General features: G+C 38.3%; 2 protein-coding genes across 2 annotated transcripts in view; one reads left to right on the forward strand and one right to left on the reverse strand.

The window, feature by feature from the left end:
- The window catches only part of ccdc85ca (coiled-coil domain containing 85C, a), a 51,533-nt gene extending 40,835 nt beyond the window's left edge, over positions 1-10,698 (reverse strand). The window contains exons 1-2 of the mRNA XM_026926508.3: positions 10,499-10,698; positions 9,065-10,009 (exon numbers count right to left, since the gene is read on the reverse strand). Of these exons, the coding sequence (XP_026782309.1) occupies positions 9,065-9,770 (706 nt within the window). The 5' untranslated portion in view covers positions 9,771-10,009; positions 10,499-10,698. The remainder of the gene's footprint in view (positions 1-9,064; positions 10,010-10,498) is intronic.
- Positions 10,699-16,064: 5,366 nt separating this feature from the next.
- hhipl1 (HHIP-like 1) lies at positions 16,065-26,874 on the forward strand. Its single transcript, XM_026926532.3, has 9 exons — positions 16,065-16,624; positions 18,270-18,916; positions 20,311-20,454; positions 21,260-21,588; positions 21,686-21,812; positions 22,872-23,017; positions 24,462-24,543; positions 25,121-25,203; positions 25,770-26,874. The coding sequence occupies exons 1-9, from the start codon at positions 16,367-16,369 to the stop codon at positions 26,378-26,380; spliced, it is 2,427 nt and encodes an 808-aa protein (XP_026782333.2). The 5' UTR covers positions 16,065-16,366; the 3' UTR covers positions 26,381-26,874.
- The last annotated feature ends 103 nt before the right edge of the window (positions 26,875-26,977 follow it).

Here is a 26,977-nt window from a genome sequence, read left to right on the forward strand (position 1 = left end):
GAATCTCGGTCCATTCACAACAAAACCATACAGAACCTGCTCTGTTGTCTGGGAATGTAGAAACTCCAGGTCCACCAGACAAAGGAAGTCAAAGGAAGTCCCAACTCTGGGACTTCCTTTGACAAATTTTATAATTAGTAAAAAATTGAAAACAAAAGAGTTTGTAGTATGTCTGGGAATGTAGAAAGTCTATGTCCACCAGACAAAGGAAGTCAAAGAAAGTCCCAACTCTGGGATTTCCTTTCACAAATTTCATAATTAGTAAAAAAAAAAAAAAAAAAAAAAAAATGAAAACGAAAGAGGTTGTAGTATGATTATTGTTTATATTAACCATGAACAAAAAAATTTTCATTAACATTACCAGTCATACCAATCCAAACTGGTTCCAATCATGCTAATTCAAATCAGACCTCACGAAGGGCATGTATGAGAGCTTCCATTTATACGACCACTAAACTGTCCACAAGGTTACACAAGTTGCAGATTCCTAACACATGCGATCATGTGTTAAATGTGTACTTTCTGCATCAATGCCCCTCAGCCTGTAATTATTAGCTCGCAGTGCCAACACTAGCAAAATCTCTCCAGTAATCTCCAGGCTCAGCATTAGCAGATGTCTGACCTGTCTGATCCCAGCTTTAAATTCCATCTAACTGATCAAGATGAACGTACTACAACTTACTTACAACAATATTAAAATGTTTTCGCATCAGTCACCCCACTGGCTGTCTGTTTACTGTATAATTGACTAAAAAAATTTTGACCAATTATTTTTGTTTAAATCTCTTAATGGTTTAACATTTTCATACATCTCTGAATGCCTGATAAACTATGTTCTGAATTGCGTTTTAAGATCAGCTAAAAGACAGTGGTCAAGAAGCATTTTATACGCACCAAAGATCTCAAACACGTGAATAAACACTCCTTTCCATCTACCAATGATTAAAAAAAAAAAAAAAAAGTTAAAACACATCTACTACTTGTTAGCATGTTAGATTTAAATTACTTTATTTCAATTATTGTATTTTTAACCTTTACATTATTTTATACTTATTCTATTTTTTATGTTTTTATTTTTTATTCTTTTTTTATTTTGTTCTTCTTTCTGATCCTGCCAAAAAAAATCAAGATTCTTCTAGAATTATAATGTTCTCTCTGTGAACATAAGTTCAATTCTGCTATTTTAAGAAACTGAGCCATAACGTTTTGACCTTCAACTTGACCTAATATTTATATTTATAATTACGTATAATCTATTTATACTTATTGCATTCGAGTTGCCAGTACGATACTACTACCCAAGTACTGAAAATCCCAGCAACACTCTCAGAAATCCGTACTGTGTCACAGTTTATCACAGTAACGATAGCATATATCGCCCGTCCCTGCTCTAAAGGAAAACCTCCCACAGCTAGCTATCTCCTGCTACTGATCTGGATCCTGTCCAGACCTCCAGACCTCCAGATCTAAACTAGCATGAGCATTATCACAACCACACTGTTCCCTCATCGTCTCTCAGAGCCACAAATCACTCCAGAGAGAGAATCACAATGTGGGCCAAGAGCATCCCAGTGACAAAACACAAGGACCGTGGGATTTTTTCACTGGCGAAAAGAAGCTGAAGCGGAGTACCTTGTCGAAATTTGCATCTTAATAAAACGTATAGGAGAGCTTATACGAAGAGGCAGTCGTTTCTCGTCAGAATAGCAAGCATGAAAAGTTGTCCGATTTGTATACGCACATTCTGTAAAAGTCCATCGCTCAGAGATTCATGAGCACTGACAAGTGTATCTGGGTTTCTTGTCTCAGGAGAGCGGTTAGTAACAGCCCGAGGCACGAAGTTGGGGAGGGCCCAATTACAGGGCCATTTAAAACCAGCTCTGGCAAGACCACCTCACAGCGAGTGCACGCCTTTTTCAGATTATTATTTCTTTCTTTCATTTTTTTTTTTTTACGAGGCGATCCACAGCAGCAGGGAGTAAGCAATAACCTCGTTAAACGACAGATTCAGCAAAAAAAATGAAAAACAATCAGCTTTCGGTGGAGGTTCTGTCTTGCTTGTCGTCTACAGCGCTTAAGAAAACACACACCCGATATAGTGTTTCAAATAGCTTTTGCTATGCGTGTTTCAAGTTAGGAGCAAAAAAAACACAACTAAACAAGTAACAACATGCGGAGTTAAACGCTCTGGCGCTGGTTAATCTGACAAAGAGAATTCCCAAGTGTACAATTTCAATTACTTTTTATCGCTTTTGAGGCTGAAGGCTTTTCCAGGCAAACAAGATAAATCACGACGGATGTTGTTAAGACCAGTGAGACATTTACTCAGTTAATTTAATTGCTCTAATTATAGCCTATTACACACACACACACACACACACACACACTTTTCACTCCAACTGATGTTACTTCAGATGAGTCTTAATGATATCTTTAAAGGCTAAATGTGTTTTCTTGTGTCACGGTCATAAATTGGAATAAAGCACGTGACTCTAAAGACACAATAAAGGGTCATGAGAGAATGTAAAGTTCTTTCACTCGACTCATGGGAAATGTGAACGGTGTAACGTGACCCCAGCGTGACCCCAAGAGCAGTCTCCAACCCACGGAGTGTCTGCTGGGGGTCTGTGTCTTTTCAGTGGTAGTGAGAGTCACATCGCAAAGGAACTAATAACAAATCTTAAAGCACTATAAACAACAATAAACCACTGGGATATATACACATATATATATATATATGTGTATATGTATATGTGTGTGTGTGTGTGTGTGTATGAAAGAGGGAGTAAACAATATTAAACTATCAGACTGAGACATCAGAAATAAATACCTGCCAAATATGGGTGGGGTGATATGAAAAAAATATCATAATGAAAAAGTATTGTGATATATGTATGTAAAACTATATACAGTAGTTTCATAAACTGAAAAGTTTGATGATACTTTCATTTAATATCTACAACAATAACATTATTTAACGCTGAAAAGGAGGGAGAACATTGCTATTGCTTTATAATTATAACTGTAAAACTTTTACAATTTTAAAGATTCAGTATTAAATTTTAACATCAAATCAGCTGTTTCCAATCACAATTTTTTATTTAAAAAAAATAAACGATATCAATATTATATCGCATATATTAAGATATCAGTATTATTTGTGATAAATGTTCTAACGTACTATATGATTCAATGTGAAATTTCATTTTAGATTTATTGCTAAACTTTTTATCGTACACACTATTGCATTTTAAAAAAAAGAGTCCTACATGCTGACGTGACATTTTGTGAACTTTATTGTCTTTATTGAGATGTGTCCTTAAAATAGGGATGCTCTTCGAGCCTAACACAGAGGATCACTTGGTCAGAAGGTGTTGATTAATTATCTATAACAGCAGATCTGACAATAGTGCAGGTTGATCCTAATATGCTATCGTTTCTATAGTAACAGCTGATCCGCAAGAACTTGTATGACGGACACTCTACATAAACAGATATTAAAAATATTTTGATATAGTGAATTTTTCTGCGAGGAGACGTTTATTTAGCATTCATGGAAGGAGTCTCCAGTGTCAGTTTTCTGTAAGTTAGTTTTCGATAAGTTTTCCGACACGGGAACTTCCTCAAGACTTCTCAGTCACATGACAAGCTGTGAAAAAGCTGCTTATGTAATTGTCAAAATTGTCTGCAAACATGGTCAGAGTTTCGGTTAAATGTTTACAAGTATGCACTCTAGGTGCAAGATATGAAATGTAATATTTTAAAAGCTCTGAATTCCATCCTAAGGCAATCTGTATACATGTGGCTATGGAAAGTTTGTCTTCAGCATGGTCTGAATTTTTGTTTGTTTCCAGTGACGCGTTCATCAGTATTTCACAACACGCTTTAACGTCCAGTGAGGAATCGCTGTAGCAGCGCCATGCTCCGCCCGACAGACAGCACAGGAAGCTTGTTGACTTTAGTGGGTGGCGTTATTATTATTTGAAAGTTGCTGACGTTGTAAAAACAGAAGACGACATGCCTGAATGAGAAGATAAGACAGCGGCATAACCGGAGCATGTAAAGAATTCGACACATCTTTTAAACCACAGATGTTGTACTATTGCTGTATAAAAAGTGCAAGTGTTGTACACAATGACATTCTCATGCAGAAAACCACATAAAGGTTTCTTTTGTAATGCACTGTGCATTGTAAATAGCAGCACAGGCTGTTGTGTGTATATTTAGGTCTTTGGTCTTGCCTGAAACTGACATTTCTTTGTTTGTGACCTGTCGAGTGAGTTTCACCTGCAGGTTTCTGCTCACCTGCAGGTTTCTGCTAATTAATTTTCTATAACAGCAGCTCTGATTGATTACCGCATAAACAAAGCCCACCTAAATTCACAAAAACGTATACAATCACCCCAAATCATGTGGCAAAATGTGCTATGGTCTGATGAGACAAAGTAGAATTTTTTGGGCATAATTCTAAAAGATGCCTTTGGGGCAAAAACAAGACAGCTTATCAACCAAAGAACACTGTACCAACAATGAAGCATGGTGGTGGCAGCATCACGCTATGGGCCTGCTTCTCTTCAGCTGGGACTGGCACTCTAGTCAAGACAGAGGGAATCAGTGATTAGCTACAAATACCAATCTATTCTGGCGTCGTCCATTCTGAAAAAATTTCACCTTCCTGCACTATAATGACCCAAAGCTTAAATCCAGAACAAAGTCAGCGCCAGGATATAAATCCTATCGAAAACCTGTGGAATTATTTGAAGAGGGTTGTGCACAGGAAATCCCCTCGCAACTTGATACATCTGGAGCATTGGAATAAAATTGAGTGGAAAAAAATTGCCAAATTAAGAGAAGTTGGTAGACTTTTGCCCAAAAAGACTGAGTGCTGTATTACAAGAAAAAGGTTTTAGTGAAGGGGTGTGCACACTTACGCTACCTTTTTTTTTTTAAATTTTGACTTTAATTATGTTGGTTGCAATTACACATTAAAGGTTGAACAAGATCTGACATGATTATCTTGGTTTCATTTTCTTACATCACAAAAATCTGCAATTTTAACAGGGGTGTGTATACTTTTTATATCTAATACATTATCGTTTCTATAGTAACAACTCATTCACAGGGAACTATATGATGGATGCTCCGCATAATCTAAGAATAAAAATAAAAAATGTGCTATTATTTAAAAAATAAATACATAAAAATGTCTAATTGTTGATATGGTGAAGTTTTCATTCTGTGTTTATGTAACATTTATGGAAGGAGTCTCCAGTGTCAGAGCTTTGTAACAGTAAGTTTTCCACTGCAGGAAAGTCTTCAGGACAGAGGCAAGACGATTACGTTCTGCGGTCTCTTTGTCACATGACAAGCAGCGTTTTTTTTTTTGTTTGTTTGTTTTTTTGTCTTATTAATGTCCAGAGAGAGAAAAAAGAGGATGGTGAGGGAACAATTGTTTATAGCTGCTATAATATAACGAGAGGAGGAACTAGCTTATTTCATGAACATTCCACAACACGTAGCTGTAAGTAGCTAAATAAGCATGATGTGTATTTTAATTAACAAATTATAAATTGAAATCTTTGACAAATTGCTGTGATATAAGAGGAATAAAACACTCTTTGAGCAATGCTGTAGGAAAATAAACTGCTTCACACCAGGCTGTATCACACTTTAGGTTAAGTGGATTAATTTTCTATAACAGCGTGGCCTGTCATGTGTTATTCCATGTGTTACAAATAACTTTCGAGCAAATCAGGATGTATGTATAGTAAAGAGTTTAAACTTCATGTGTTGGCTTAGCTGTTACAAGTCATTACAAGTTTAACAAAATTAGCTTCCACGCATGAGTTAAAGAATCATTTAGTTAAATTATTACTGTAGTGTTGTAGTGTATTGTGAGGAACTATAGAGCAACCGGGAAATCGATACGGAAATTAATACACCAAAATTAATTTAGCAAAAAATCAGATACTCTACATTGCTCGTATTTGCTCCATTACATGATCAGAGGCAGCTCGAGCTGCCATCATGCACTCGACTTAAACACAACCACACCTTAAGTCTTTTTATTCTCTCCAGCATTCCCTTGAGTAGACGTACTAGTGTGTGTGTGTGTGTGTGTGTGTGTGTGTGTGTGTGTGTGTCTGTGTGTAAACCTATTACGTAACTTGAACTCTTGAAAAAGAGAGTATAAGAGAGATAAGTAAGGAATAAAACAGTTGGTGGATTGTAGGAAAATAATTAACTACAAGGTGGTGCGATGAAGCGGAGCCACTCTTACCACCTCGGAGTTGATTATTTTCCTCCAACAGCACAACATGAAGTGGTTTATTCCTCTTATACTACAGCAATTTGCCAACTTATATATAGTTCTGTTACTATAGAAACGTTAACGTATTAAATACCCAGTGCTCCACGTCTTTAGCAGTTCAGACAAGAGACTCGACCAAATCCTGACAAGACTCTAACTCGGAATCTAATTCACGGGAAGAGCGTTAGGGGAAAGGGTTGAAAGCAACAAATGTGACGTGGCATGCCGCAGAGCAGGACATAATAGCACATTTTTGCATAATAGCAAACAGAAAAAAAAAGGAGATACATAAACCCTGTCAACTTATTTATGCAAAGTGTGGTTTGGCAATAGCCATAAAGCGTTAAACACAACACATCAGAGGTGTTACATAACCTGATCATAACCTGACACGAGCTCACACACAGGGCTGAACAGACATACCCTACACAAACAGCACAGGCTATCATCTTTTCACCAACGCGCTGCTAAAAATTAAAAGTACACACAAGGTTTCAGGTTAAAACGATTATGTACAAACTACAGTAAGGACGCACCAAAATTTCAGCCAATGAAGAGTCAAATCTAACACTTCACAAATAATTTTTATAATAATGGAAATTTAAAAGGGATTAAAAATAAAGTTCGTTTATGGTTCTTTTTATTTTGTGGAATACACCATGAAATAATGGAGTCATGCTGTTGTATTAAGTACTGTTAGAAGATTAGCAGAATACTTAATAACAATAATAATAAGAAGAAGAAGAAGAAGAAGAAGAATTTAAGTTTACATAAAGTTTTATGTTACTTTATTTTAGTTTACTTTATGTTATTGTCTCAGTTCTGTTAAAAAGACTAACTTTTTTTTTTAACCTAAATTACCTTGTAGGGTTTAATGAGGTAAACAAAATGTGAAAATATTTTTGAAAATAAAAATAATTTTAAAAATACTACTAAAATTAAAATAAATGTTTTAAAAAATGCAATAAAATAAGGAATAAAAAACTTGTTTTTTTCCAGTCCAGTGTGTCATCCATTTTGGTTTAAATGTTATTTTGTTATATAAAAATCTTTTATTTATTTTCAGAGTTTTCTTTTGGAATGTCAGCCCTTAATTTTCATCTAAAAATGACAAAAAGTGCACAGAAACCTCTACACCTTCAACCCCATAAAAATGCTATGGTCCATGAATATTCACGAATATGCAAATTAGAAAGTATCCCTATGTTTTCCTGCTACGCTACTCAGCTCAAATCTTTCACAGTATCAGAGCTTTGTTTTAGGCTGTATCTATGGTAGCTGATGAACTGTATTGGCTGAGCTGCATTATTGAAAGATTTAGCATATGCCTCGCTTAGGAGGCACTCTTTCACTGTTTAGTAGTCATTTAATTGGCGATTTCAGTTCTATTGCCTTTCACAGAGTTTTGTGGGCGTGATTAAATGTTAATCAGCCGTGAAGTGTATGCTCTTGGTAATTTACAGCTGATCGGGATTTATCAACTTAACGCAAGTGAGTGCGAAGAAAATTCAGAGAAACATTTATGAAATTTCAGTTCAGAGTACAAAAACTTTTACTTTACTAAACAACTGATAAACTTAAGTTGCAGGTCATGTGATTAAAAGTTGCGACGTACCACGTTAATCTCTAATAGTTAGAGCTCCGCAATATTTGTTTTAAAAGAATATTAAAGTGAACTTATTAGTGTAAAACACCATCTCAAAAATCTAAATCACAATGTAAAAATCTCATTTGCGAGCACACTTTAATGCTGAGATCAGCTCTTCATTTATATACGTATAATAAGCTAACTTATTCTCGCAGCCTGAGAGCAGAGCTTGTGCTCCAGTGAGGTGTCCGCTGAGTGAATTTACAGCGCAGTACACAGCCACCGAGAGCATTAAATCCTCATTAGACTTGACTTCACAGGCCATGCTAATTAGTGCGGTGCCATCTGTACAGCCAGGCTGCTGTGTGTGAGAGCCATCTCGCACGGCCATGTGCAAACACCGCCCAGTGCACGGAGTAAAGCCCAAGCCACGGGTCTGTGCGCTGTTTCCAGGGTTACTCCCAGGAGATCAGTGAAGGCATCTCACATCGTCCGCTTAGTTAAGTTCCTCTACAAGCTGATGAGAATCTGGGCATTAAAAGGCTTTTCCACACACACAAACACACACACACACACAGATGTATGGGAAAAATATAACGTCATGAAATTTGAGGACATCTCTACGATACCTGATATGTTCCTGATAAAATGCCAGGAAAAAAGAAGTGAGTTGGAACAAAACGTTTAATACTTCCTTAAAACTGCCCTTTTTTAAAGTGGAAAAAAAAACTTTGTATTCACAAGCTTCAGGAGGACAGAAAGTTCTCTGAGGAGGTAAAACTGCATTTAAATTAACATTCAAGTGATTTTTTTAAAAAACTGTAGTGTTGGCTGATATTGGACTAAAACTCGGGGTGTGTATTGGATCAGACTTGACACCTATTCTATTTTTTATTTATTTATTTTACACTTTCTGGTGTCAAATCCCTTCTTGATGAAAACTTCTCAAAATATAACTTTACCATAACAACCAAGAACAACGGGATGAGATGAAATCCACTTCTGCGCATCAAAGAGTTAAAGGCAGGAGCTAAATCTGTGAGTGGGGAACTGAAGAAACGTCAGACTACACGATTGGTCTGAAGAAGTTAATTGTGCCTGTGCACGCGATCAAAATGGAATTGTTGTATTGATAGTTAACGCACATCGATTTGCGCTTCACTTACCGTTCAGTCCATTTGGTATGCTCCTGTGGAGGTGGTTAGTCGATAGATCATCCATAGATCTTCTGATGGCTGCCACCTTGCCCTCGACAGGTTTGTGCCCGTGACCGTGATGGTGGTCTGGGCTTCCAGCGCTTCCCGTACTGGACGTACTGCTTCCATCCCCCACGTCCCTCACGTTATTCGTGCCTCCATTCAGGTTGGTCAAGCTGGACTGGCTGTCTATAGAGCTCCTCGACCCGGCGCCATTCCTCTCCTCCTCCAGCATGACGATGATCTCCTTTAACTCCACGTTCTCGTGCATGATGGCCTCCTGATTGACCTCCAGCTCCTTCAGTTTCTGCTGATAGAATCCGACCTCCTTCCAGACGACGCTGGCCGTGTACCTGCCGAAGCGCTGCCACTCCCGCGACAGCTTTTTGCCCTTTTGCCGGTCGTCGTCCAGAAAGCAGCACAGCTCCCTGAGCTCCTGGTTGTCGTCCTGCAGCTTCTGGTTCACTTCTTTCAGATTCCGGATCTCGTGAAGGTGAACCTGTAGTCTCCGGTTCACATCTCGCATCATGTTCCCGTGCTCCACCATTAGGCTGATCTTTTCGCTGTCGACTCTACGGAGCTTTCGAACCAGCTCATCTTTGCTGAGTTTGAGGAGTTCCTCGTCTGAGATTTTGCTTAAATCCTCCCTTGGGACGTCGGTCACATTTTTTGCCATATTCCTTTCCGTGGATGGACGGCTGTGAGAAGAAGCTGAAGGATATCTAATGATGCCTACATAAATGCAGCAGATCTAAAATCACACCCATGGTATTGAAGATTAATCCAAGAAGTGGGAAACCTGTTAAGCGAAATAACACTGATAACTCCTGCTTTTTTATCTCTGAAATCCTTCGTCCTGGAAGGTCAGCTCTTCAGTCCGGTGAGGTGAAATTAGACTTTCTGGTCATGCATAACCTGCAGGATGCATAATAAGAGAACAGGACAGGCTGAGAGAATAAGCTGAGTCTGAATCACTGCAGTGGATGCAATAAACGGGTTGCCAGATTGGACTGATTACCACCCAGTTAAATTGGTTTTTTAAAACCTCAAATTCACAATCACCTCTTCTTAAAAATGATAGACAGATCTCTCACATGCAGACTAAAAATGTATTGTTTTCCTGTTTGTTTAATAGAGATGAAGAAATGTGATGAAAATATCCAAATCTGGCAAGTCAGAAAAGCTGAACTATTCAGTTATCTCACATTGTTCACACTCCTAATTTAACACAGATGATACACAAACTAATGTTAGTTAGAATTTTATCATTCTACTTATATGACCTCATTTTGTTTTAAAGAGAGAGAGAGAGAGAGAGAGAGAGAGAGAGAGAGAGAATAAAACGATATTTCAGGAACCATCATTTGGACTGAAAAGCACTTCACCCTTCTCCATATTTCTTACCGTTTTCTGAAACAGGGGTCTCTTCCACATTTCCTCTCTTCCTCCAGATGTGTGACTGAAGCTTTAAAAAACAGAGAAACGTGTACAGAGCGGTTTATACACACACACACACGCATACACACGCATACACACACCACCGCGCGAGCAGGTAGAGAGACTGCCTCTCAGCACTTAGCGAGCCTGCTGAAGCAGAGTGAGAACTCTTAAAGAGACAGGAGCCTCAAAATTCCCTGAGACCTGCAACCGCTTAGCTCCGCCCACCGCCTACGCAAAAAAACCAAAACAAAACAAAAACATGGCGTATGCTACGCACTTTTTAATCAGCGCTATCAAATTCTAGACTTAAACTGGCTGTTGATTATTATGTAAGGAATAACACACAACAAACCGTGTTGTTATACAAAAATAATGCACGCCGAGAGCGGGGGTGGTGTGATGCGGCACAACGCGCAAACCGAGTGCGTTATTGTTGTCGTATAACAGAACAGTGAGGTCTGAAGTGTTTTATTCCGCTTACACCACAGCGATTTGTCAGTGATTACAATGTTTAGTTTATTAATGAGTGACACTTCGTACGTTTTAACATTTAATAGTTAAATTTAATGCTGTGGGACAGTTAGTTCCTGTTCTCACTTAAATTATAGCTGCGATAAACAGCCGCTCCCTCATCAACCTCTCTCTCTCTCTCTCTCTATCTCTCTAAAAAAAAAAACCACAGCTTGTCATTTTAAGGAGAAACAAGAAACTCCTCTGTCCTGAGGATTTTCCTGTTCTGGGAAACTCTGACTGTTACAAAGAGCTTACAACAACAAACATTTTACTTTGTTAAAGAACATGTTTTTTTAAAATCCATTTATTATTAGTCTTAGTTTATGTGGCGCGGCCGCCATACAAGTTCCCGTGATTGAGCTGTTACTATAGAAACAATAACCTATGCGAATGAGCACATTAATATAAACCTATATTCCATATTATACAACAATAAAGCACACCTTCTGACCAATCAGATTTGAGCATTCGACCACACTGTGGTATAATCGTTTTTATTTCCATCTTTGACAGAAGTTCCACCTTCCTTTCGAATCACAGGTTTACATTCAAGTGCTCTTTCTAATACATTAGCCCTAGTAACAACTTATGCAGGGACTTGTATGGAGGAAGCTGTACATAATCTAAGACTTTACGTTTTAAAAATGTGCTGTTTTCTGTAGTAGCAGTTTTATGCATTGCGGTTTCTCAGTAACATGCCAAGCTGCATTATTTTTGTCTATTTTTTTTGTCTATTTTTGTCTAAAAAAACTGTTTATAGCTGCTATAACATAAGCGGTAACAGGAACTAACTCGTTCCACTACAGTAAGTGTAACTATAAACAGGTAAAAAGTATTATATGTCATTCTAATAGGTTATCGTTTCTATGGTAACAACTTATACAGGAACTTGGAAGGAGTCTCCAGTGTCAGTGCTTTGTACCAGTCAGAGGTAAAGCTGTAACTTTAAGATTTCTGACATCTTCAGGACAAAGGAGTTTACACTTTACGGTTTCTCAGTAACATGACAAAAACACTTCACTTCACACCACCCTGTTGTTGGTTATTTTCCTATAACAGCATACCCTCATTGTGTTTTATTCCTTACAGAACAACTTACACTGCATGTTTTTAGGTATTTGTACACCATTTTTCACCTTTAGCAACTTTTCGTATGTCTGCAGCACTGTTTTAATTGAAACAAATCTCACAAATGGTAAATACTGGAAGTGTAAATATTTAATGTATTAATTCAATTCAAGTAATGTAGCAATTCAATAAGCAGATAAATAGTTTTTAATGCATTTTTATCCTTATGGAAATGAAGTGGGCTTCTGCTGAGTGTAATGATGTGAATCAATCGCCCTCTAGTGGACAAAGTTTATACAAGAATTTTGTGTGCTGTCACAGAAAAAGTTACATATCAAAATAATTTAAAAGCAGCAAACTATTTGAGAATTTGAGCTTGTTTAAACGTTTCATTCCTTAAAGTGAACATCCTTTGACTGATATTAAACATATTTGAATAAATGACCTAGAGGGATGCAAACTTTCAAACTTGCTCTAAATATTTAGGCTTTTTTTTTTTTTAATTGGATAGGAAAACACCAATACATTAACAGGTATTTCTGTTTTGTTGCTTATTTATATCTATAAACTAAATGGAATGCAACTTAACTGTAAGTAATCTGATGAAACTTTGTGGCTTAAAGTTCAAACTAGGGTTCCTAGAACTTCCTGCCATGTTTTTTACACATGGTGTAGTTTGGTATTAAGTCTAGTGTTTGGGGCTTTTAGGTTATGTTTGCACACATAACCTTTTCTGCCAGGATGTAGAAAACAAAATATATCAGATTATTGATTTTTATAGGCTATGCATGGAGACACACACACACACACACACACACACACACATGTATCTCCATGCATAGCCTATAAAATTCTATAATTCTATAGCCTATATATATATATATATATATATATATATATATATATATATATATATATATATATTGGACATATATCCAATAATAGCTTTAGTCCAATATAAACTAACCAGTAATAAAGGAATAAACCATGTTGTTTACATGACTCCTTGAAAAAGTTTGATAACTGCCAAAATCAGATAATGCGTATGATATCAGTGTGTATCTAAACGCATGCACCGTGACACAAAACTCCAAAGTACTCATTTTGATTCCAATCTCAGCTCTTTTCCTGCATTGTTTATTTTAGCAGACTGAATTACAGCTAATGATTAAACCCTTCATGTGCCAAATCTGCTGTGTTTAATGTTGAACTCCTGATTTAAAGCTAATTATTGAGCCTTTCACAATCTTGTGTTGATGGATGTCAGATTAACACGTATGATGTTACTATTCACAGTGTAAAAGTTCATTCAAGGCTCTGTGAGTTAATCTGTAATTAGGGCTTCAGATAAAAACACACTGGATTTGTATTACTAGAAAAGGTCAGTGGGGTATGTGACATTTCACTTACCTGTGGATCTTCAATTCAATTTTTTGTTAGTAAAGCGCCTTTTCTATTCAATAGATATAATCACAAAGATAATATCTATTGTAAATATGTACAGTCACATGCAAAAAAGCCGGGTGTTATCCTTGATTCTGAGCTCTGCCTTTGACAAACAAATCAGTTCTGGTGTTAAAAATAGCTACTGCCAGTTAAGAATTATTTACAAACTCACATTTCCAAAATCATTTCTGTCTTTCCGTGATCTGGAAAACGTCATCCATGCCTTTATTATATCACGACTAGACTACTGCAATTCCCTATACCTAGGTCTTCCCCAGCCTGTACTAAAAAGCGTGATCACATTACTGCAGTTCTGGCCTCCCTTCACTGGCTCCCTGTCCATTTTATAATTCAGTTTCAGATCCTGCTGATTGTTTTTAAGGCTCTTAATGGCAGGCCCCATCTTATATCACAGACCTTATCCGTTTGCATTCAGTTCCTAGATCTCTTAGATCTGCCAAAAAAGTTCTCTTACAGTCCCACGGTCATGTCTCAAACTAAAAGGTGACAGAGCCTTTGCAGTCGCTGCTCCGCGCCTGTGGAACCAGTTGCCACTTGGCATTAAAAGTGCTCCTTTCATTTCTGCCTTTAAATCTAGACTCAAGACACACTTTCACACACTTTGGCCTTCTCAGCACACTAATCTTTCAATCAGTTATGTCTGTGCTTGTCCCCTGCTGTTTGCCAATCGTTCCTGCTGTTGGTATGTGTAAGTTTCGTTGGTACATGTCTCTCTGTGTATTTTTATATTATGTTTATTCATTTATTATTATAATTTTTTAATATTTTTTTTAATGTTCTTCGTACAGCACTTTGGTGTATGCTGTGTTTAAATGTGCTCTAGAAATAAAATTTACTTACTTCCTTACTTACAAAGATGCTTTACAGATGTAAATTTAGATCCCTGATGAACTCTTCTGATGACATTGGATAGAGGGATTATAAATCATTACCGTATACACGTGTAGAAACAGTACTAAAATGAGTTTAAAGGATGTTCAGTATAAACAGTTTGGGAAGAAGTGTCCTGGGATGAGCAACAGAACAGTCTTTATGATTACAGCAGCAGCTCTTAGGTACAAATCTACAGGATCCAGATGAGATTAAACACCGAAGCAAAGGTACGAGGGATTGAAGGAGGCTAAACCCATGTGTAGGTGTTTAAAAGTGCTTATTTTTGTTGCTGGTGTGTTATATAAGAGATCATTTTCCTAAAGAGATGCTAGGCACATTTCTCATGGGGAAAATAACAGGAGAGTAGTCTAGCATGTTATTGATCCTTTGTTACTACACTTAAGTCTGTTTTTTTTTTAAATATCTGTACTTTATCTGTTTTTCTTTCACCTCATACTTTTGAGTTTCTCAGCTTTCTCCTCACTACATTTTCAAACCAAATATTTCTCTATAATCACTGATTTGTAAAGTCATATGCAGTGGCCTAGCGAGGAATTAATTTCAGGGGCTTTTAGGGAATATACTAAATAAAATCGCCTGTAACAAACATACAAATAAATTGATAAGTGTGACAAGTTCATCTATTTTCAGTGGATATCAGACAGCAATAGAGGCAGTGGTGATATATAATACAAGTATTTGGAAGACAAACGAATTTGTAATTTTCATAAAATATTTTGGCTACACCTTTAGTCATAAAGCATCAGACAGCTTCAGATGTAAATTACTAACGAATCTAAACTTTAATAGATGTGACCATGAGAATGAGCTCTAAGACGTATTTATAACTGTATCCTGACAGCTAGCGATTAGACTTCAGCTAATTACTGTCATGCTAGTTAACGTAAGAGATTAGCAACAATGCTGTTAGTTAGCCTTAGCTAATGTCTCCCTCGCAGTTCCCTGGTTAAAGAAGCCTGTTCTCTATTCTACTCTACTCTAGTCTATTCTATTCCACCTAACTCTATTCTACTCTCTTTTGTTCCACTTTATTCTAGTTTACTTGATTCTACTCAACTCTATTATACTCTCCTCTGTCCTACTTTATTCTAGTCTAATCTAGTCTGTCTACTTAATTCTAGTCTACTCTGTTCTCTGTTCTACTTTATTCTAATCTACTATAGGATTATAAAGTTTCCTAGCTATGTATTTTCTATTCTGATAAACCCCTATTCTATTGTAGTGTACTCTGTCCTACTCCAGTCTATTTTATTCTATTGTGTCCTATTCTACTGTACTCTGTTCTCCTTTATTCTATTCTACTCAACTCTATTCTAGTCTACTCAGTACTATTTTACTCAATGTAGCTCCACTCTATTCTAAACTATAGTACTTTAAAGTCTGTGGTGTTATGACCTTCTTTCTATAAGAAATAAATTATCTCTTATTTTCTTTTGGGATACAACTCTGTTTTAAGTGTCTTCAGAAATTCTTGCTTGATATGCAAATGATCATGACGAATCAGTGAATATGCAAATTAACAAGAGGCGTCATTTTGGCGACCTTTTTTGGAGAATGTATTAATGACATTTCCTTGAAGAGGGTTGGCAACGCTGTGGGACCTGGAGGTCTGCGAAAACAGGGGAGAAGAAAGCGAATACTCTTTGCAGGAAGTATTTTTTCCCTCCCGAAGTGGTGGGAGTGTAAAAACAGCAGAGACACCACGCCAGATCATTTACATGACAAACTCTCCGTGCACTTCTGCGGTTCAGCCCGTTCAAAGTGCAGTGAGGACAGAAAGCGCACTGAGCCTCTTACATAACTCCTGCATGCATGTGTGTACGTGTGTGTGGTGTGTGTGAGTGTGAAGTGAAGTGAAGTGAACAGAAGGCTCTGATCAGAGGAAGCACAATGCGCCGTCTGATTTTGCTCTGGTTGTCGGGATTGTTATGGTTCGCACCTGTGCGCTCTCACCCGCAGTGTTTGGACTTCAAGCCGCCGTTTCAGCCGCTGCAGGAGCTGCAGTTCTGCGCCATGTACAAGCACTTCGGCTGCTGCGACTTCGCCAGAGACCAGGAGCTCATGAAGAAGTTTTACCGCATCATGGACAACTTCGACTACTACGGCTATGCGAACTGTGCCGGGTACGTGCAGGACCTCCTGTGTCAGGTCAGTGGACACACACACACACACACACATACACACACACACACTCTCTCTCTCTCTCTCTCTCTCTCTCTCTCTCTCTAACTATTCAAATTTTATTAAACATAGGCAAAACCATCATATTTATCCATTTCAGCTGTATATTCTTATTAAAATCTAAACCTCTTAAGTAATTCAACTCAATTGTAGATTATATCCATTTTTATTAAACTGACTAATCAGTTATAAAGATTGCTCAGAATGGTCCCCTGAAGGATATACGCTAAAGATTGCACCTCCTCAAAACAGTTTAGTGCATAATCTCACTAGGATGCTGTAGATTTGAATCTAAAAACTGCTGCTGTAATCATAAAGACTATCCTTTGTTCAACCCAGGATTCACAATCTGCTCGTATTAAACATCCTTTCAACAGACTTGAAAGGATGTTTGTTTTCAATCATTCGTAATTGGTTTATAAGCCACTATCCGGCACCACCCAGAAGAGGATTGGGTGCCATTTTGATCCTGGTTCCTCTCAGGAATCAGAGGGAGTTTTTCCTCACCACCGTCACCTCTGGTTAGTTCATCGGGGACCTAATTCTACATCTGGATTTCTGTTTGTGACAATGTCTGTTGTTAAAAGTGCTGTACTAATAAAACTGAATTGAACTGGGTTCTTCATTTTGGACCTCAAAGGGACTCTTGGAAGTTCTACCCCCTAAAGACAGAAGGTTTTCTTGCAGATACACTTGTAGAAAACTAGAACTGTTTACAACCCAAAGCACCAATGAGAAAACCTTGCATGCACCATGACCTTGTTAAGTACTTTATAGTTATCTATGCTGTCATATGATTTTAAAATAACACTAGCCTAAACAATAATAAATCCAGAACCATCCCTGATGGACTCTGAACCACATTCTGAGAGAATGTCGAGGCCCTAGATGACTCATTTCCAGCTGGGAAGTCTGTGTTGATGTCCCTTTAAATAGAGATGAGTAAAGGGAAAAAATTATTTCAATTTCAAAGCAGTCCCATATTACTGTGTCTGTCATAATGTGTTCCACTTATTTATTTTGTCTGTCATACAGCAAACCCAAAACAGTGAGCATTCCCAGTGTCTCCTTTCGGATTATCTTATCTTTGCTTGAGCACAAAAAAAATAAAAAATTACCATGGCATGTCTACTGCTACAGCTCAAGCTGGGTTTGAACTATATGATTTTTGGCCTGATTTGTCACACACAAAAATCACACATTGTAAAAGGAATTATTTATTTGAGTTGAGATTGGCAGGTATTAGAACACTTAAGGTTATGGCTGATTTAACGCTATTGCACACAAAGAGAGGCAATTACACCATTTATACGAGAACAGAAACTTTGTTTATCAGGCCGAGTAGTGACGTAAGTCTGTCTTTCAAGGATCTTCATCGTACAATCTGAACACGTTATCGCACAGTCTATTATAGAATTTAGCTAAGGTTTTATCAGGGTCATCTCGTACACTACTGTAATCAAACAGTCTAAAATTATACACATTTTGTCTTGTTTACTTTGTCCTTAGCTTTAAGGAGTATCAAATCGTTTGTTTATGTGCAGAACAAATGTATTGGACCTTGCCCAATTCCCTGAGCTCCCTGCTCACTCTTCCTGTTTTCCTGCATCAGGAATGCTCACCATATGCTGCTCATCTTTTTGATGCTGAAGATCCCAGTACACCGCTGAGATCCATTCCAGGACTCTGTCCAGACTACTGCTCCACCTTCTACTCTAAATGCAGATCCACTATCCCTCTGCTATCAGACAACCCACGCCTGTCACAACTAGAAAAGGACCGCACCAGACTCTGTCAGTATCTGGAGCTGGAGGATTCAGACTACTGCTTCCCTCACGTACTGAGCAATGAGGCCTTAAATAAAAACCTGGGACGCGTCACAGCGGATACAGATGGCTGCCTCCAGCTGTGCTTGGAGGAAGTAGCTAACGGACTTAAGAACCCTTTAGCTATGGTGCACGCCAACGACGGCACCCACAGGTTCTTTATCGCCGAGCAAGTCGGCCTGGTTTGGGTGTATCTTCCAAATAAGTCGAAGTTGGAGAAGCCGTTTCTGAACATCACGAAGGCTGTGCTGACGTCTCCATGGGAAGGCGATGAAAGGGGATTCCTGGGTCTTGCGTTCCATCCCAGGTTTAAGTACAATGGAAAGCTGTATGTCTACTACTCCGTCGAGGTAGGCTTTGACGAGAGGATCCGAATCAGCGAGTTTCGGATCTCTGCTGCGGATATGAACGTTGTTGACCATACTTCTGAAAGGTAAGATCTTCTATTGAATCATGCACATACCGTCAGTGTTGTTTAGTTCCTGTAAAGGACATATCTGGTTTCATCAGGAAGGAATTTGCTGCACTCTGAAAGCCACCAAACCACATGAAATCAGACTTTTTCCAATTAGATTCAAGCCAAACCAGTTTGACCAGTGAAATCAGACTGCATGCAGTTTTATTCTCAGTGCGAGGAGCTTCTTCACGTCAGACTTAATGACCAGAACAACAACATGGATTAAAGTGATTAAAGGTGCAATAGTCAATTTTCTTTATTCTTTACTTGTCCAAATAACCTAGACGATACAGTATGTAGAACATGATAATAATAATAAAAAAAACCCAAAAAAAACAGTGGATTTAGCCAAACCCAGGATTTGGCCTTAGCAAAGGTTTATTAAGTCAGTGAAAAATCCTGTTTGGAAAACTGATTTCCTTGTTCGGAATGCTTGTTTCTGTTTCGATGCGCCTCCTGTCAGTCATTTATAGACACTCTACTCCACAGGACACCTAAGATTCTGGGGGCGGAGCTTCATGAACACGGGCGGGAATGGATGCGTGGTCTCAAGGAGTATAAAAAATCACTGGAATATCGAACCCACCTAACCATTACAGACTTAATCTTGAAAAAAAAAGACTAATCTCACATTAGGTACATTAGTACCTTTAAAACAGGATGGGGAGTGGTGTTACAGGAAAATAATCAACAGTGATGTGCTAAGCGGAGTTACTTTTACCTCCGCAAGTTGAATATTTTTCTATAAAAGTACATCCCGATGTGTTTTATTCCTCTTTTACCCCAACAATTGTTCATTTATTAAAGTATGAGACCTCATATTTATTTTTTAGTCATTTACAATTCCATTTAATGTTGTGGAACTTCCACAGAACAGTTAGTTCCTGTTTTCACTTGTGTTGGAGCAGCTATATACAGTAGTTCCCTCACAAGCCTCTCTTTTCTCTCTTTCTTGAAGTTAATACGACAAAAATACAGCTTGTCATGTTACAGCTTGTCAAGAAACCGCAAAATATAAACTCCTCTGTCACAAAGACTTTAAATAGATTACAGAAAACTTCACCATATCAATGATTGCCTGCGTTTTTTATCTGCCTATATGGAGCGTCCACCGTACAAACCCCTGTGTAATTTGTTACTATGGAAATGATACCATTTCAGAATGTGATACTGTCAGAGCTGCTGTTATAGGATATTAATCAACATCTTCTGACCAAACAGAATTCAGAATTGAACAGAGCTGTAGTTTAAAAGAGCTGTTTTCACTGATCATGTAGTGTGTTTAATTGCACACTAATTGTTTGTGGTCATGTACCTCATGTGTAAGAGATGTGTCATGTACCTCAGTGACTCACTCGTTGTTTTCCCAGAGTTATATTAGAGATTGATGAACCTGCCTCGAATCACAACGGAGGCCAGCTGCTCTTTGCTGATGATGGCTACTTGTACATCTTCACTGGCGACGGTGGCATGGCCGGAGACCCTTTTGGAAAATTTGGGAATGCTCAGAACAAGTAAGTCTGGATTATCCTTACTGAGTTATTTACGTTACTCAAGTGGTTCATTTCTTATAAGCAAAGAAGACAAAAGAACGTCCAATCTCTAAATCTTTTTCCGTCTGATATCTTTTTCTTTCACTTATGATTACTTACCAGTATTTAAAACCTTGTCTGTGTCTATTTTGTGCTTCTTTATAACTAAAAAACTTTCAAGTTGCCGACCAACACAGACTACCGTTATGATTGTTGCTATGGTTACATCTCGTACAGTGTAATCTCACTCTGTTCACACAACCGAAGCCTTTAAATTATTACATTCTGGGTAAATCGTTTTAATTTTATTTTTCCGATTTTTGTTTACAGCACAATAGTGAAAAAATATCAGCTAGTCAAAACTGTCATTTGTTGTCATGGTTACGGATTTGTTGCAATGGCGGAAATCACAACGCACTATTATTAAACTTATACTTAATATTAAGTCCCCAATAACTCAAAAATAAACTTTAATAACAATTGTAATAAAAATGTGTATCATGAGCGTAAAGTGCAGGAATAAAAAGCTCTATGGCTTAAATGAACAGTGAAAATATTATTGTGCACACTTAATAATGAGCCTAATAGATGAATAGTTGGATTACGTTCATGAAATTAATATGTACTGATGTACTGAGGAAGCGTGTGTATTTATTTTTGAGAACCCCTGCGATTATAGCGCTGTAAGAAATAATGTGACATTAATGAAAAACATAAAGATAAGAAGCATGAAGAAGCAGAGAATGAAGAATTTCCCTGATCGTACGTCTTCGTGATTTATTTCTAGGTCTGCTCTGCTGGGTAAGGCCCTCCGCATCGACGTGGATGATAATGAGAGGGGGCCGCTGTACAGAATCCCTCCTGACAACCCGTTTGTGCATGAACGTGACGCTCGGCCTGAGGTGTACGCCTACGGCGTGAGGAACATGTGGAGGTGCTCTGTGGACAGAGGTGACCCTCTCACCAAGGAGGGCAAGGGACGCATCTTCTGCGGCGACGTGGGCCAGAATAAATACGAGGAGATAGATCTGGTGGAGAAAGGCAGGAACTATGGCTGGAGAGCAAAAGAAGGCTTCTCCTGTTATGACAAAAAACTGTGTGCCAACAGCTCTTTAGGTGGGCTTCCTGTGTAAAGACTGTTAGAACTGAAACATTCCTGCTCTGTTATGTTACAGAAATCATTACAATGCCATTTCCTTTCTTTTTTCCCCAGACGATGTTCTTCCAATTTATGCGTATCCTCATAAGATGGGGAAATCGGTAACAGGAGGATACATCTACAGAGGCTGTGAATACCCCAATTTAAACGGAATGTACATATTCGGAGACTTTATGAGTGGGTACGTTTTAAAAAGTCTCTCACATGACACACGTGAGTCAAAGACGTGTACAAAGACAACAGAAAATTATTTATATTCAGTATGCATAAATATTACTTAATAAGTCACAATAAAAGTACAAATTAATCAAATTAATAATAATACAGATCAATTAAAGGTTTTTTTTTCCTGTTTTGCATTTTTTTTTTTTTTATGTTTGACCTATAATACTAGTGCAACATTTTTTGCTTGCCCTTAGGACAAAAATAAGTAGACAAAGGAGGATCATGGAAAAACTTTCTGTTGGTTCTTTTCAGTTTATTTTTCTTTGCAGGGCCTCCTAAGTGGCGCAACAGAAAAGCGCTCACAGGGAGTTCACGAGTTTGTTTCCCAACAGTGCGATACCACAGTCATCTGTGACCAGGAGCCAGCACAACTGACTGTGCTGTCAGGGTGGGAGGGGCATACTCTCTGTCCCCTGTCAATTACAACAACACCAGCCAATCGTGGGCATTTGTGAGCTCATGTATGCAGAAGAGGGCAAACAGCGCTTTCCTCAATGTGTGTTGTGTTGCCCTGTGATGCAGCATGAACAGCAGTTTGAAAAGATGTGGTCGGCTGGCTTCACGTGTCTCAGAGGAAGCACGTGTTACTCTTCACTCTCCCCAGTTGGTAGCTGTTGTACGATAGGGGAGAACTGGCTGGTGAATGGGAATTGACAGGTGATCAAACTGGGAGAAATGGGGAAAAGATTTTTTAAAAAATCCTTTATTACTGTTTCCCCTTGTTTTGGATAATAAGGGATACTGTCTTTCTTTTTTTGTTATAAAAAATTATAAAATAGCTGTACACCTTTACACATTTAAGTACTTTTAAATGTAAATATTTAATACAAGATGTTTTTGGATGTTGAATGCTTTGAGCAAATGTGCATGAAGTAGATATCACTCAAGTTACTCAACTTGTCTATGTGGTCTACTGTTGTCCTCAAATGTATAACCTTGAACATTAATAAGTTTATTATCAACACGCTGATAATAGTTTCATGACCAAAATCACTTCAGTGTGTGTTTCCTGCAGACGCTTGATGAGTCTAAAGGAGAACCGTAACACACACCGATGGGACTACAATGAGATCTGCATGGGCTTGGGCCGGACCTGTGCCTTTCCAGGCCTCATTAACAATTACTACCCATATGTCATTTCTTTTGGTGAGGATGAAGCAGGTAGGAATCTGAAATAATCTGTACATCCTTTCCAATCTGCTGCCACTCTGTATGAAAACTTATGGTTAAGAGGCATAGTTTTACATAGACACTGGTGCATTTGCATCACTTTACATCACTTACAGTACTGTGTGAAAGTCAGAGACCACCATTTTTTTAGTCAAATGGCCATTCAGTACTTATTGTTAACTATTTGGTGGCAAAAACAGGAAAGATGGGAAATGTACAGCACATTAATTTGATTTTCAGTGTATTTAGTATTTAGATTTCATAGTGTTTTTACTGTTGGAAACCTTTGTGTGATTTACAAACAAGAACAATAATAAACAATTATGCAAATTAGCTCAAACTCTAAGCTGGGCTAAAAGGTTCTTGAGGGTTTTTGCTTAGGAAACCCCAAGGAATCAGTGGAAAAAAATCTTTTCTTTGTAGGATGTAAATATAAAACCTTGTGCCATTGCACCAACGTCAGGCCCATGTGGCTGAGTAGTGCGGGCCGTACTGCACCATTCCTCCAAATTTGGTTTTTCTATGACCTATGATCTTTACTCTTAATACTATTTTAGCACAGAATCATTAGAAGAAAAAGAAGAAGAAGGAAGAGGAGAAGAACAAGAAGAAGAAAAATCCTAACAAAAGCAATAGAGTTCCAGCACCTTTGGTGCTTGGACTCCTAATAATGATGGGAAAATATATTTAACGGAAAATCACACAGAGGCCTTGCTTGTTGAACATCTCATTCCAGATTTATTCCCTTTGCTGTTATAATAAGCTCCATTCTCCTGGGAAGGCTTTCCACTAGATTTTGGAGTGTGGCTGTGGGGATTTATGTTCATTCAGCTATAAGAGCATTAGTGAGATCAGGCACTGATGTTGGTGAGGAGGTCTGGGGTGCAGTCGATGTTCCAGTTCATCCCAAAGGTGCTCAGTGGGGTTGAGGTCAGGGCTCTGTGCAGGACACTCGAGTTCTTCCACTCCAACCTTCACACACCATTTCTTCAGGGGCATTGTCATGCTGGAACAGGTTTGGGTCTGTTAGTTCCAGTGAAGGGAAATTGTAATGCTACAGCATGCGAAGACATTCTATACAATTGTGTGCTTCAAACTTTGTGGCAACAGTTTGGGGAAGAAACACTTATGGGTGTGATGGTCAGGTGTCCACATAAATTTTTGCCATATAGTGGTATGAAAAATCAAGGCTGGGGCTGATTACTTTCTGGCGCATACTGTAGATTCATGCAACCAATGCAATCACTGAAAAAAAAAAAACATTTGTAGGAATGGCATCAAAATCAAACTAATTATTCATTTTCCAGCTCATATACTGTGTTCTGCAATATTTGAGTAATTGTTACATTGAATTAGAGCAAATAAATAAATAAATAAATACATTTTTAGAACCAGTACTCTAATGAACACTACACTTGTCCCTGTCTGTGATTAGGTGAACTCTACTTCCTGTCTACTGAAGTTCCAAGTGCAACGTCACCCACTGGGGTTGTGTATAAAATCGTCGATCCATCACGGTAAGGATTTTTTTGCCGCTACAGTACACTGCATGTAAGCCACAATGCAGAAATCGCAGAGTCAGCATGATTTTGATCTTCTTACTGGCATGAAGCATGGAGTTTCTTTCTGGAATTTAGCATCTGCTTATAATTACGTTGTACAAATCACTGAAAAAAAAGAAGTCTAAAGCATGTTTACAAAGAATCTTGAAGTTTTTAATTTGGGTTGTTGACTTAAACGTACAGGGATTTCTGTTTTCACTTGCCAAATGCATGAAAAGTTTGGCTTGTACCTACTGTCTGCAAAAACTAACAAAAAAAAGAAAAAAAGTGAAAAGCCAGGCTTTGGCAGCACAGCACAGAGCTGTCATCTAAATCTTACTCTCTTTCTGGCACAGATTACGTCCACTGGCCTACTTCCACACAGCTGTACCACTCACTTTCTCCTCACTCTCTTTCTTTCACTGTAATCAGCTTTTCTTCTCCACACTGATTTCAATACTCTTGAAATTCTGTGTTGAAGCCAAGATGAGTAAAAACACACGGTCACGTCGGTCAGTGAGCAGATAAAAGAGTGTTGCGTGCTTTATTACAGACGTGCTCCACCTGGAAAATGTCATTACACCCCCCTTCCAGTGCAAGTCAAGAGCAAGCTTGTAGCGTTCAAGCCAAAGGAAAGTAAGTCTTCTGGCTTGTTCTCAATAATAATGTCCCTAAGTTTCTGTTTAGAAAAAATGTATCTTGGCAGTGCACTCTTTGGTTTGGACGATGTTTTCTGAATGTACTACTAGTGTAACTTCTAACTAATAACATTACACTCTCAGAAATAAAGGTACCAGACTGTACTTTTGCTTGTCACTGGAGTGGTACCAACAAGAATGCGTCTTTTATACATTTAGTGTGTATCTTTCAGCTGGAAACGTGAACATAGTATACCTTTAAAAATAATTTAAGGTACCTGCACTGATTAACCTTTAATCAAAAAAGATTTACTCTAAAAGCTAATTAAATGTACAACACATCATGGCCGTGACTAGCTATGAGGACATCAAGGTACATATTTGGTATTAATAATTAGTACATATTTGGCATTGTGGTATAGTACATTTGATTATGACTAAAATCCCAGGTAAACATACAAAACCTGCCCGCTTGATGGTACCACCACACTTTATTTCTGTCAGTGTAGCATTATTATATCTTTTCAAAGTCTTATTAAACAATTTTAATACATCTCTCCCAAGCATTAATTGGCTTTGAAATGCCAACAAAACAACCACCACTCTCAGAAACGGATGAGTTTGGAGCCAAACCAACAGAATCTCCGCATGAAACAACGAAAGATTGGATTCAGGAGTTGTTGGACATCCTAAGACTGGAGGAGGAGGACATCATGGGTAAGACCACACCATTTCCGACTACTGAACCCACCACCACCACCACCACCACCACCACCGCCACTCCTAGACATTCCCGTAAAGGCAGACGGAAAAAAGGTAAGAAGTTTGAAAATGGTGCTGTGAGACTGATGGGAGACGAACAAGGCCGGAAAGACCGTGGCAGAGTGGAAATCTACGCTAATGGAGAATGGGGGACCGTCTGTGATGATCTCTGGTCCACCCGAAACGCTGCAGTGGTGTGTCGACAGCTAGGATTCAGCTACGCTCTCAAAGCCTACGGATACGCCGAGTTTGGGGAAGGGAAGCATCTGAGGATACTTCTGGATGACGTGCAGTGTGAGGGTACAGAGGAAACCCTTCTGAAATGCCAGCACGCAGGTGTAGGCGTACACAACTGCGCTCATCACGAGGACGCAGGCGTCGTATGCACCAATTCAGAATACGTTGAATATTAGCATTCAGGACGGCCTCTGTGTGAAGTACTGATGGAGGAAAGAGACGTAAACCATGAAAAAGTAGCACATAGGTCTACCTCATCAACTGAAATAAAAGGAAATGTCACAATAACTGTTAATGAATGTGTAACTGGCCGGATCATGTTTAATGAAGCAAATACATTTATATGAATTTTTGTATTATATTTTAAAATAAAGTAATTATATAAATTAACACAAATCTCGATTATTAAGTTCTCTCCTAAAACATTCAAATAACGTTATGGACAAATTTATGTATAGCTAACTGTTGCACCGGAAGTTAGACCTGGCGCCTACCCCCTCTCCCCCCTCTTTTTTTTTTCCCCCCTTCGGGTTCTGACTTCCGGTACAGCAGAACTGTGTCACAGTCTGTGAAATAGACTTTTGACTTTGTGTATTGTTTTCAGTTACATTTTAGACTGTTTACAGTCTGTAACCAAGGTAAATGTTGTATATTAAACTTTAAATATTTCTGTTAATGTCTTATTATCCCGGAAGCGTTGAAGGAAACGCTGGTGTTATGAAATAGTTGCTAGCGCTGTTGCTAGCTAGCCCACCATGGCTACACAAGTAATA

Source organism: Pangasianodon hypophthalmus, chromosome 10, assembly GCF_027358585.1.
Source record: "Pangasianodon hypophthalmus isolate fPanHyp1 chromosome 10, fPanHyp1.pri, whole genome shotgun sequence".
Lineage (NCBI taxonomy): Eukaryota > Metazoa > Chordata > Actinopteri > Siluriformes > Pangasiidae > Pangasianodon > Pangasianodon hypophthalmus.

Excerpts from the sequence above, each read along its gene's own strand:
- hhipl1 (XM_026926532.3), top strand. The coding sequence starts at position 16,367 with ATGCGCCGTCTGATTTTGCTCTGGTTGTCGGGATTGTTATGGTTCGCA. Across the intron at positions 24,544-25,120 it reads AAAATCGTCGATCCATCACG|ACGTGCTCCACCTGGAAAAT; the intron begins GTAAGGATTTTT and ends GCTTTATTACAG. Across the intron at positions 25,204-25,769 it reads AGCGTTCAAGCCAAAGGAAA|CATTAATTGGCTTTGAAATG; the intron begins GTAAGTCTTCTG and ends ATCTCTCCCAAG.